The following is a 12565-nucleotide window of genomic DNA, read 5'->3' on the forward strand; positions in this document are numbered from 1 at the left end:
CAGGAAATGTTTGGAGGAACTATGGATGGACTCTCCCCGATTCAAAACAGGGCCACACCATCCTCCCCACTCCTCACTGCCTCTAGACCGGAGAAAAGCCAGGACTGGATTTTACACACAGATGACTTTTATTTAAAAATTCCAAAAAACACAAAAATAAACTTTAACAATATATATTACTTAATATAGCATACTTATAATAATAATTATTCCATCATTTCCAACATTACAAAAAAGAGGAAGAAAAATATAAGGGAAGCAGACGACCCGATATATATAAATACTATAAAATCTATTAGAATAAATAAAGTCGTCATAAATAAAGGTCCCAATGGCTGGGGAGAGGGGATTGGCAATGACTTTGGCTACTTGCTTTTGGAGGGAAATTTGAGCACCAGGATTGACCCTCAAGGGGAAGGCTCCAGTCACCATCAGTCACACCAGAACCTCAGGGGTCTAGGAAAAATCCGGAGGGGGCGGTAGGGGCCTATTATTCACAGCATTGGGAAGGGGAGCGTGGTGTGGAGAGGGTTCACTGCTACCCTCAAATTTGCTACATATTAAAAAAAAAAGACTCCAGAATACACTCCTTCCTCCAACACCAGGAACGCTGAGCTTGCCCACTGGGGACCTGCCCCAGAATAGGGTCAGGGGAGTAGGTTAATGCATTTGGAAGGCAGTGAGGCTACTTGATTGAGTTCCCCATATCCCCACAGCCCCAGGGCTTCTGTGGAGACCATAGCACAAGAGAAATGGCCCCCCTTGAGATACAGCTGATCTGTACTGGGCAGGCACTTGTCACTCAGACACTGAGATTCGATTGAAGATGGGGAGTCGCCGAGGGGCTACAGGCTGGGGAGGCCCAAAAACTCCAGCCTCGAAGACGGGTGAGTCAGACCCTCCCAGGCTGCTGCCGCTGCTGGCATAATCGTCGGGATCAGATCCCAGGGACTGTGCAGAGGGGCTCCGGGCCAGGCCACCTACAGGTCCCCAAACGCTGCTAGGGGTGGCCCTTCGGCAGGAGGGACAACAGGCTGGTGTGGGATCCCTTAGGGCCACAGGAGTCCCAGGGGCAGCAGAGAAGGCAGAGGGTGAAAGTGGAAGGTCCCCAGGTGGTGGTGGTGGGGAGCTGGAGGGCGAGAAGGAGCATGAGGACAAGGAAGGGCCTGCCAGGCCTGCTGGTGGCGGCGAGGATCTTCTGCCAGAGGGCAGGCCTGAGAAGCTGATGCTCTGTCGCAGCATATGGGGGTGGCCAGGGGAGGCCAGGTCTTCACTGGGGTTGTGGATGAAGTGGCAGCGTGAGCCGTAGGGGCAGCGGCCCTGGAGGTAGAACTTGTGGCAGAATTCTGTCTTGTACTTGGGGTGGCGACTGGCTTGGCGCAACTCGCCCAAACCATGGGCAAACTGGCACTTAGCCCCATAGCGGCAGCGCCCACTCTCTGAGAAGGTTCGACATAGCTCAGTCTTGTATCTGGATGAGGTGGTGGGGGTGGAAGTAGGTGAGAGAGACAGCTCAGTGCCTGGGCGGGGAGCCAGGGGTGCGAAGCCTGGGGGTGGGGGCACCCAGCCACAGCTTCGACCCTCTACCAGGCTGGTAGAACGACCAGGCAGGTGGGCAGCGACCCCAGCGGGACTGGAATCTGATGAGCTGAGGCTCCAGAGTCCAGAGGCCCAGCCTGGGCTGGACTCAGTATCTCCTTGGTTGGATGGCAGGTCAGTGCTCAGCGACAGGAGGCTCTGTGGGAACAGGGATCTGTTATAACACCGAAAATGCAAGTGGCGCCCCTCCCCAGCTGCAGGGCACCTCAGAGCTTGCCAGTCCAGTTTGTGGGTTGCTGGCCTGAGCCCCACCCGCCCGCAGAAACCCATGGGTTAGAGATTGTGGGGATCCCAAATTGGAAGTTGTGGTTTTTTTCGGGACAGAAGCCCATCTCGAGGGGCCCAGGAATCCCGGCTCCCCCCCCCCCCCTCAGGGCACACCACTGTCCACCAATTTTGAGCCTCTGGGTCTCTCGGGATTTGACCCCAGCGCTTCGTGTTCTCGTTTCACAACTGGCGGGGCGGCAAAGCTAACCCAGGAGTGCGATCTCTTCGGTTTTGGAATCCCAGAGTTCTCTTGGTTCATAAATCGCCTTTTTCACCCCAAGATTCCAGCCCCTGAAACGTCTCCGCGTAAAACCGCACCCTCAGCAACTACTGGGGCCAGGTGTGGGGCCATTTCCGCCTCCAGACAGTCCTAGTTTGAGAAAACTCCTCCAGCTTTCCATCGCCTAGGGACACCCTATCCAGGTTTGAGCCGAGACCCGAAAGTCGCAGGCTCCTTTTTTCACCTCCAGGGAACCGCACTGGGAAGGGAGGCAGGACCCCGGGCCCGAGCGGGCGGCGCTGAGGAGCTCCAGTTTGAGTAGAGAGCCAGGGGTCCCGGCCGGAGTTGGCGATGCCACAGAGCCCTAGTTTGAGGAGGGAGTCCGTTGGGCACGGGGACCCCAAGGTGCCGGTCGGCGGGGACTCACCTTGTAGAGGGCGCTGAGATCCATGGCGACGCAGAAGGGAGATCTGCGGGAAACCCGGGAGAACGTGCGAGCGCCGGGGCCAAGCTGCCGCTGGGTGGAGGAGCCAGCGATTTTATAGACACAGGGGCGGGGCGACCGCTGGCGGGCGGGGCCAGGAGGGGCGCTTCCCGGACGCGCACCCCCCAGCGCAGCCCGCCCGGCCCGGGACTGGCTCCCTTCCGCCCCGCCCCCTCCCCCGGCCCGGACGCGCGGGACCTGGGCCCACCAGCGGCCGCGACCCTGCGAGGAGTGCGTGGGATGGGGGTGTCGGCCCCGTTTTCAAGGCTGGAGTCCGAGGCTCCGGGAAGGGAACTGGGACGGAGGTGGAGGCAGGGCTCCAGGGGAAATCGACAAGGGGAGAGGCCGAGGCAGTGGGCGTGCGCGTGGGAGAAAGACTGACGCCGGCGGCGGGGAGCAGTGAGAGCCAGAGACCCAGAAATGGAGAGACGCAAAGAGAAACACATAGATACACAGCAGAGGGAGGGAGGGACCCACACAGGGAGGTATACGAAGAGAGGGAAAAACAGGGTAAGGAGAGGTGGGGACACAGGCAGAAAAGACTTGAAGAGACAGTTCCAGGGACAAATTCATAGCGAAAAGCTAGAGGGGAAGTCAAATAAATAAAATGAGGGAGGAAATAAAACAAATAACCCACAAGACAAAAATACGCAGGAGCAAAACAGAAGCGACCAAAGGCCTGGCAGAGAATTCTCTTGGGAGACCGACCCGCCTGCCTTGGTTTCGCCCTCAAACAGCCCAGATCCGCAGACCTCGGCCCTCCGCACCCTCACTCGCAAGGGGTGGGGACCCTGGTATCTGGCAAGACTGGAAAGGGGCCTCCCTTCCCAATTCCAGAGCCGCTGTAGCCTCCCGTCCTCCCGCAGATAGGGGCACTTCTGATGGCTTTCTCTGGGCTAGATGCCGTCATATGAAAGTGCTTTTAAGTTCGTTAACTCAAGGAGGGGTTATTGTGTTCATTTTACACACGAGGAAACCCAGGAATAGAGGTCAAGTTACTCTCCTTCTACTTAGTAAATGGCAGCAGCCTAAAACCAGGGCATTAAATCATGTTAAGAGATTGCTTTCTGGGAAAACCCAAGATTGGAAATCTCAATCTTTTATTATGGTGGAGGGTTACCTTGATTAAAAACTGTTTTGAAATGGAAGAAATGGGTCATCCACAACTGATGGTCCTGGGACTTAGAGAGAGGCGTGCCTTGAGGGAATTCTCAACTTGCCGGGAACCTTTCCCACATTCTCAAGTGGTTTGTTGTCAAAGGGTTGCCCTGCGCGAGAACTTTGTGATCTGGGAAGAAAACTCGTTTCTTAAGGGAGTCTTGGTGAGCTGGCTGCCCTGCGTGAAAATCGGGGCAGAAATCATTGCCACGGAGCGCAGTTACAATGGTGCAAAGTTCATTGTGGCAGGCTGACTGCTGGCTTGTGTGGAGGTGGGAGATTCGGTCAAGCACGCGGACCTGCCTCGTCGGACAGAGTTCAGGGGAATCCCTGGTGCGGCGCCTTCTGGGGCGACAGACGGGCCTTCCCGGCCGGTCCCGTGAGTTGGGCCGCTTCGGGCGGCTCCGCACGGTTGCAGCCTCCCGTGACTCACTCGCAAGGGGCGGGGGAAGGGGGCTTCCTGGAAGCCGTGACGCCGGTTCCTCTCTGTAACCAGGGCTTCGGTCGCCTGTAAACAGAGGCTCGAGGACAACGGGAAAAGGTTGAAAGGGGAGGTGTCTGGCACCCGCCCCCGGGCCAGGCTCCAGACCCCTCCGCCGCTAGTAGGACGAAGGCGCGGGAAGCAGGGGTGGGGGACACCCTGGGGTCTTGGAGCGATCCTGGGGGAGGGATTCCAGTGTCGATTCCCAGGAGCCTGGGAGCCTTTCCCAGCCTGAGTCAGGCTGACCCCCTCCCCTCGTCCCTGTGCTGAGTCAACGACAACCTGGACGCTGGGACGGGGCAGCCCTCCTAGAGGCTGGAGGGGGCGGGGGCCTTGGCACCGGCGGGCGGGCCCAGAAGCCCGGGCTCCGGCCACTCCTTGCCCAGATCTAGGGGTCCGGTGTCCAAGCCACCTCCACTCTCAGACCCAGGACAGCCGGCCCCTAGCCCAGTCCTTCGTCAGACCCAAGTCCGAGCCCCCAGCCCCTTTCCTCGGACTTGGCAGCCCGGCTCCTATCCCCCCTCCAACTTGGCCCGGGCCGAGGAGGAACTTCAGGGCAGGACTCCTCCCCACTCCCCACGTAGCCAGCGGGAAAATCCGGGGCCCCGCCAGCCGCCGGGAATCCCCTCTGGAATGACGGTGGGGAGGGGGATGGCCGGGGTACCCCGCGGGGCACCGGGGGCAGGTCTTAGGCAGGCAGAAGGGGGAAAGGGGCGGAAACCAGAGAGGCTAAAAATACAGCGAGCACTTCCGGCCTAGGGGGAGGGGAGTGGAGAGCAGTTTCCAGAAAAACAAGCGGGGACGGGAAACGCGGGGGTGTGAGAGCCTGCGAGAGTGCGCGGGCGAGCGGGCCCCTGCGCTGCAGGCACGTGCGGGTCCCGGCCGGGTGTGCGCCCGGCTGGATTGACTGGGCGTGAGCAGGAGCGGGGGGGCTGTGTGCAAATGCGTGGGGCCACCGGGGCGTGTGTATCGGTCGCTGTGTGAAGTGTGGGCGCTGCAGGTGTGAAGATGTGCACCTGGTTTGACTGGGCTTGTGAGACCCGGGGTGCCTGCGGTCCATTTGACTGTGTGAGGCCCGGATCTTCCAATCCCACTTGACATGCCTGTGAATAAATGTGGGAAACCGCCTGGACCTGTGTGATTGATTCTACAATGTTACTTTAACCATCTTGAGTAGGTACTCAACCCTAACTGCCTTTGAGGTGGCATTCATGACAGTGTGACTTACCCATTGCACACCTATGTATAGCTCTGAACCACTGTGGGATCTGGAGTGACGAAGTGTAACTCCTTGAGGGAGCCTAGTGAGGGTATGACTGCCCTCATGTACGATAAAGATCTGTGCACACACTTCAAAGTTGAGTGTGTATCTGTGAGATTAAAATCTGTTTATTTTCAAGTATCTGTGAGATTACAGGCAGTTGTAGCTGTGTGCAAGGTTCCTGCAGCTCAGTGTGTGTAGTGAACGTTATGTGTCTGTGTCCTTATTGAGGGGTGTTGCTGAGGACATGTGAGGCCACTGTCTGGATCCGGTTCCTCTGTGGCCAGTCACAAGGCAGTGAAACTGGTGAACTTTGGTTCCTGACGTCTAGAACCAACATGATGACGGGGCGGACAGCTGGCGCACACCCCACTCCATTTCGCTGATCCTGGTGGCCTCTGTGGACCAACCAGACACACAGGCACACACATTGCCACCTGGGAAACTATCTCTCCCCAGCCCAGGCTGCTTTTGATAGTGTTGACTGAGGGCAGGGCTGAGTCAGCCTGTCATGGGCAAAGTCTGTGATGGGGTGAGAGATAGCAGATTAAGTGGTGGTTAGAGGGTTGTTTATATATTTTACATGGTTGAATTGTTCCTTTAGTCTGTGGGCTTGTGCTAAGACCATGAGTACACCATGACTGTAGGATGGCGGGTTATGCTGTTCCCTGCTGGGTGGGGTGTGATAAGTCCCTATGTCCCCTGACTGTACAATCTCCTTCTGGGTTGAATAATCCAGTGCAGATCTAAACCAAGGTCCTCCATAACCTGTCTTGGCTTCTATTCCAGCTCCTTCACTATGGTCCAGGCCTCCACATTATTCCATAAACACTGTCCCATTCCTGCCTCAGGGCCTTGCGCTTGCCATTCCATGCCCTCTTCCTGGAATGCTGTTTCCCTCAATGCCCTTATATTCATAACTTATTCTCTCTCCTTCAAGTCAATCTTGTCAGTGAGGCCTTCATATCCTCTGTCAAAGATTAAAAAAAAATATTGCTGTCTACTTAACAAATAATAAATACATGGGACATCTATTTACAGACCATAATAATGAATACCTATGAACCACTACCCAACCTAAGCTCTCAAACTTTCTCAATAAAGTAACAATTCTTCTCATGCAAGTCTTGCATGTTATTTATTCCTACTCCCCACCCCACTCCCCCCAATCAAAAGTCTCTATTTTTGATCCCAGTTTTCTGCTTTATTTTTCTTCTTGGAACTTCTATTTGACATACTGCTGACCCAATGAACTGGGCAGGTCCACTCACATGTGGATTTTTTTCAATAAATACTGTATTTTTCATTCCTTATGATTTTCTTAGTAAGTTTCTTGTGCTGACTCCACCTCACAGGACAGGTGTGCATGTCTCCTAAATGTGTGTGCTGTGACCTACATCTCCCATTAACATACATCATGTACCCCAGGCTGGGAGCCAGGGGGCTCTTTGGGGTAAAGAGTGCATTTCTGGCTGTACACAGGTTAATTGCATCATGTTAGGTGGGAAGATGACTTTGTTCTTGTATTTAATTAGAGATTAACTATGGTTAATTAGATGTGTATGGGTGCCAAATCGACAAGGACTAGATTATGATGGTCAGTTTTACATGTCAACTTGGCTAGGCTACAGTCCCTTGTTGATTCAATCAAACAGTAATCTAGATGATGCTGTGAATTTTGTACATGTGATTAAAGTTTATAATCAGTTCACTTTAAGTAAAGGAAATATCCTAGATGACCTGGGGAGTTGATTCAGTCAAATAAATGGGCAGAAATGTGGCTTCCCTGAGGAAGAAATTCTACCTGTGGGCAGCAGCTTCAGCTAGTGACCCAGAGATCTGCTGCCCTTCCCGTGGGCCTGTCCTACTTGCCCCACACCCACACGGCTGGCCATTTCCAAGGACTCCAGTGTGGGGACTTGGGCTTTGGGTAAATCATGGGTCTCCATGTTCCTGGGCTTTCCTTGCAGATGTGGGGTCCAGAACAAGAGGCCTCTGGGCAGGAACATGGGAATCAGGGCACAGAAGATGTTGGGTGGGGCAGTTCCCCAACCAGGCTGAGTCACTGGAGCCTCTCACACCCCTCCAACTAGGCCTGGGCTGGCAGCTACACCCTACACTTGCCCAGGCCTGAAGGCCATGGCTGAGATCTCCAAAGCTTGCTCTCAGAGAAGTGGGGAGCCTGGTAGGGCACTCCCTCCTTGAAGCCCCTTCCCCAAGGCCTGCTTCCCAGAGCTGGGGCCCAGGCAAGGCACCTGGGTTCTTCCCCAGGACAGATGATTCACCCCTTCTGAGGCCTTTTCACTTCTCCTTTGGGCCTAAAAATATGGTGACCCAGGCATCCAGCCGGGCCACGGCTTCACCACAGATTGCACAATGCCCCCAGTTTAAGTGATGCTGACGCAGGCCCTGGGTACGGGTGGGGGCCTGAGTTGCTCCCCAACCAGGCATGCTGAGGTCAGGGCTTGGACCCCATTACTTCCCCTTTCCTGGGCCAAGGATACTGGGGGCTGGGCTGACATGGGAGGTGCCTGGGATCCCTCGGCTTGGCTGTTAGCTAGCTCCTGGAAATGAAGCTCCCTCCCCTCGCCTTTGGTATCCCAGAGGTTCTGGCTCCCAGAATCTGGTCTTCTTCATAGACACAGAGTTCCAGTGAGGAGTTGGGGGCGGAGGCCAGCAAAGGGGGACTGAAAGATGGTCAGAGATAGGGAGACACGGAACCAGAGAGACATATGGACAAAAAGGCTGAATGAGAGAGATAATAGATACATGCAGCAGAGACACACAAGGGGACAGCTAGAAAAGGGAGCACAGAGACCACACCCATACTGGGACAGAGTCAAGTAAGGACAGAGGGACAGGGGCACAGTTAGGGTTTCAAACTCAGGGCAGATAGTGGAAGCATCCCAGGAAGAGGTTTTCCACAGGCACAGTCCGAAGTCCACACTCCCTCGGGAGAGCAGGTCACCCACAGAGTGGCTCCCCACCCCCTCTTCCCCATGCACTCCCTGCTGGCCTCTGCTGCCCCCTGCTGGCTGCCACCCAAGCACTCAGGTGGGAAGAAAAGACAGAGACAAAGCTGCTTTGAAGTCACTCTTCATTCCTTCCCTGTCCCTCTCCCCCACAAGTTGCTCACTCCCAGCCCTGCCAGCTCACAAGGCACCCCCAGAGCCAGTAGGTGGTGCAGAAGTCTTCCCAGTAACCTTGTTGGCACAGTCTAGCAGAGCGGTGTGAATGTCCTTGGCACAGGCAATCTGGGCTTTGATGACTGCCAGGTACTGAGGATAGGGTAGGCTGTCAGGCTGTACTGCATCTGGCTTGGTTGCTGTGGGCACCAGCGTGGGAGAGTGCTTGGCACTGTCGCAACTCTGTGATAGGCACTCATGTGCCAGGCGCTGTGGACAGGCAGGCAAGGTGCAGCATCAGCCTCATTCTGGGTACTCCCAACCCTGCCCCAAGAACCAGCCTGGGGTAGCATGCAGGCTTCTGAACTCCTATGTACTTGCTCTATCCAAGCCTTAAATGCAGCATTTTGCATGGCCCACCTCCTCCTCTCATTCTTATGCCCTCTTGGGGCTATCCCATCCCCACACACTACTCAGTACCCACCTCTGCACTGACGATAGTACATGTATGTCCCCAGCCTCCCCTGAAATTCCAGAGCTCTGACGCTCTCTCTGCAACCCCAAACTGCTCCTCTTCCTGGGTCCCTGTCTAACAAATGACCCAACCACTCCAACTAGAGCCCTGGGCTGCATCCTGGAGGCTCCTCCTCTCACCACCCATCAGTTCCATGGCTGTACACAAAACCTGAGTCGCTCATTTGCCCTTGGCCAGAGCCTTGCCCATTAAATCCTGCCATGGCTATCTTCTTGAAATCCCAGCCTCCACCCTTGGCCCTTTTAACCCATCCCTCATTTGGGAGCCAGAGGAATATTCTTTAAAATGCAATGGATCATGTTCTGAGAGGTTGCAGGTTTGATTCCCGGTCAGGACACATGCCCAGGTTGCGGGCTCGATCCCCAGGAAGGTGCATGCAGAAGGCAGCTGATCAATGTTTCTCTCTCTCTCTCTCTCTCTCCCTTCCTCTTTCTCTAAAGAGAAATAAAGACATAAAATAAGCCCTCGCTGGTTTGGCTCATGGATAGAGCATCGGCATGTGGACTAAAGGGTCCCAGGTTCGATTCTGACAAAGGGCACATGCACAGGTTGCAGGCTCGATCCCCAGTAGGGGGCGTGCAGGAGGCAGCCAGTCAATGATTCTCATCATTGATGTTTCTGTCTCTCCCTCTCTCTTCCTCTCTGAAATCAATAAATTTAAATAAATAAATAAAATAAACAAACCCAAAAATATAAAATGCCCTAGCCAGTTTGGCTCAGTGGACAGTGTTCACCTGAGAACTGAAGGGTACCAGGTTTGATTCCTGGTGAAGGGCATGTGCCTCTGTTGCAGGCTCAATCCCTGGTCGGGTGTGTGCGGGAGGCAAACAATCGATGTGTCCCTCTCACATCGATTTCTCTCTCTCTGTCTCTGCCCCTCCCATCTACTCTCTCTAAAAATCAATGGAAAAAAAAAAAATCCTTGGGAGAGGATTAAAGAAAACAACAAAAAGCAATGGGTCCGTGTTCTTCCAAGCTTGAAACCCTGGATGGCTTCCCAGCACCCTTAGGGCTGTTTTCCACATTCAACAACATTGGAGCAACCTCCCCTTCCTTCCCTCAGGCCATATATATGTATTTAAAATCTTTATTATTGAAAGTATTACATAGGTTCTCCTTTTCCCCCCATTAACCTCTTCCAACCTGCCCCCATTCCCCGGCCGCCTCCTACCCCCTGGGCCATATTTTGCTTTCTTTTCTCCTAAACTCTAAGGGTCCCCATGAGCCTTGCTACTGGGGGTGCAGTGGGCTTTAAAGACTCTCCTTTTGCTTCTTAACTTTCCTTTCTGAGTTTAGGCATCCCAGTCTAGGTTTATTCCCATTGCTATGATCTTGCCTCTTTTATCCTAATAAATCTTACCACTAGCACTTAAAAAAAAAATCAACAAACCCAATGCCAAATACACCTCAGTCAGACTGTATTTCATGACATTCCTAAAGCAGAAGCTGTTCCTTTTGGTTGGAATACCTTTCTACCACTACCAGTCTTCTCAAACTCTGACTTTAAAATCTAATTCAAAATAATGATGACGATGATACTACAAAAACAATGATGACAACATGATACTACAGGAAACATTTGTCATGTGCCTAGTACATGCATGAACTTGCTGAGTTTCTCCTGAAAATCCATTTTCCTAGGGAGGAACCCATGGGTCAGAAGTAGAGGTTGGAGGTCCATGTGATTTCAGATGCTGTGCTCTTCTCAATTCCTGCCCCTCTTCAATTTTTGTTACTGCCTCGCCTCTAATCTGCTCTCTACCAACAGCCTTCCCTGAGCCACTCTCTCCCTGGCACCACCCCAGGCAGGGTTAGATGCCTTTTCTGGGTTTCCACAGCCTTCTGAGCTTCCCTGATTTTAATTCTGACCTCTCTAACCGTGTCCCCAACCCCATCTGAGCCCTGAACTCTGAAACCTAGGCTTCTCCCATCACAACTCTTAGTGCTCTGAGCCATCATTATTTGGGGACGTATGTCACCGCACTGAACTGGAAGCTCTGTGAGGGCTAAGATCAGGGCAACACCGGGTGCCCAACATCAACTGAAGCACAGGTTTGGCCACAGCAGGTGCTCACTGTGTGTTGTGTTGACTGACTGAGAATTCCTGAAGACCCAGGGATTGAGTTAGGGTTGTGGTCACCCCGTGTCTAGGAAGCTGCTTACCAGGCAGAGTTCCAGCTGGTCACAGAGTGCGTAGAATTCCTCCAGACACTTGTCAAAGCGCTGTATGGGTCCGTCACTGCTTTTTCTATAGCCCGGGAAAAGAAGGAGACTGAGGGATGATTTTCAGTCTCTGGGACATGAGTGTCTACGTAATCAAGTGTCCGTGAGGAAATCAGGTAAAGGCACAGGTTCCCAGAGGCAGGCACTAGGGGATTGGCAGTAGTAGCAGAGGCAGAAAGAGCAAGGCCAGGAGCTAGGGAACTGGGCTTGAAAATAGGAGGAAAGGAGGGTGAGTGGGTGGGGCTTGGGGAATGAGTTTCTAAGAATGGGGTGGACATGGATGGAGAACCTGGGAAACGGGAATACACTTACTGTCCGTTGTCTATGTTAGTGTTCTGAATCAAGTTCTGGGCTGCAACTTTCATCAAAGTCTAGTTAAAAAAAAAAAAAAAAGATGCGGGAGATGGAGAAAGAGAAGGGGACACGTGTGGTACTCTACACTCCTCAGACCCAACCTCAGGCCTCCTCTTCACTTGCCACTTCTCCTCCTGTAACTCCAGAGTAACTCCCGTTTCTATCTCTATAGCTTTAAATAAACACCTGCATTTTCCCAGCGGCCCGCTGTCATCTGGGGTTCTCGTTAATGACCTCCCGACATAGCTTAGGGTCCCCCCTCATCCACCAATCACAATCAGAATCTCTCTGTACAAGCCGTCAATTCCTCAGGCCTTAACGACCAGAGCCCGGCGTCTCCTTTAAACTCCCTCCCACTCGAGTTCTGGCCAATCCCAGGCTCAACACTCGCATTGCTCCCACGAAGACCAAGTCTCACCCCTTTTCCCTTGCCTAACGCTCCTTCTGCTCGCTGCTTCCCTAAGCAGTACCCCCGTCTGCCTCCTTTGAGTCAGAGAACCAAACCCCGCTAGACTCTAGCAGCTCTCGGCGGATCACCTGCAGACTCTCCTTCAGCTGTGGGATGAGCATCTTGTACCGCTGCACAGGGTCGAAGTCTTGTTGCTGTTGCTGCAAAAGCCCGCTCTGGGCAGACCCCACCAGTTGCGTAGGTGGCTGCGGCTGCTGCTGGGTACCTAGGCCACCAGCTGAACCTGGACCCGACACACCAGCAGCGGAAGAAGCCGCGGGAACCTGCGGCTGAGACGCAGCCATTTTCCCCACTTAGCGCGCCGGAAGTGCGTCATAAGTAAGTCACAAGTGCGTCTTCAGATTTCTTTTTAGCGTCTTCCGCTCCAGGCCCGGTTTGCTAGTTAGCGC

The 12565-nt window shown here is 53.8% G+C and overlaps 1 protein-coding gene across 2 annotated transcripts; it reads right to left on the reverse strand.

Annotated features, from left to right (window-relative positions):
* Positions 1-109: 109 nt before the first annotated feature.
* LOC132216905 (mediator of RNA polymerase II transcription subunit 29) lies at positions 110-12502 on the reverse strand. Of its 2 annotated transcripts, XM_059666584.1 has the most exons (5): positions 12245-12496; positions 11666-11724; positions 11294-11378; positions 2514-2603; positions 110-1737 (listed from the first exon to the last, which is right to left on the reverse strand). In XM_059666584.1, the coding sequence occupies exons 1-5, from the start codon at positions 12458-12460 to the stop codon at positions 799-801; spliced, it is 1389 nt and encodes a 462-aa protein (XP_059522567.1). In that variant the 5' UTR covers positions 12461-12496; the 3' UTR covers positions 110-798. The 2 variants fall into 2 exon arrangements, with proteins under 2 accessions (XP_059522567.1, XP_059522568.1); XM_059666585.1 differs by lacking the exons at positions 110-1737; positions 2514-2603 and adding an exon at positions 8551-8865 and having other exon boundaries at positions 12245-12502.
* Positions 12503-12565: the final 63 nt, after the last annotated feature.

This window comes from Myotis daubentonii, chromosome 15, assembly GCF_963259705.1.
Source record: "Myotis daubentonii chromosome 15, mMyoDau2.1, whole genome shotgun sequence".
NCBI classification, from domain to species: Eukaryota; Metazoa; Chordata; class Mammalia; order Chiroptera; family Vespertilionidae; genus Myotis; species Myotis daubentonii.

Excerpts from the sequence above, each read along its gene's own strand:
- LOC132216905 (XM_059666584.1), bottom strand. The coding sequence starts at position 12,460 with ATGGCTGCGTCTCAGCCGCAGGTTCCCGCGGCTTCTTCCGCTGCTGGT. Across the intron at positions 11,725-12,244 it reads AGCTGAAGGAGAGTCTGCAG|ACTTTGATGAAAGTTGCAGC; the intron begins GTGATCCGCCGA and ends TTTTTTAACTAG. Across the intron at positions 11,379-11,665 it reads ACTAACATAGACAACGGACA|AAAAAGCAGTGACGGACCCA; the intron begins GTAAGTGTATTC and ends CCCGGGCTATAG.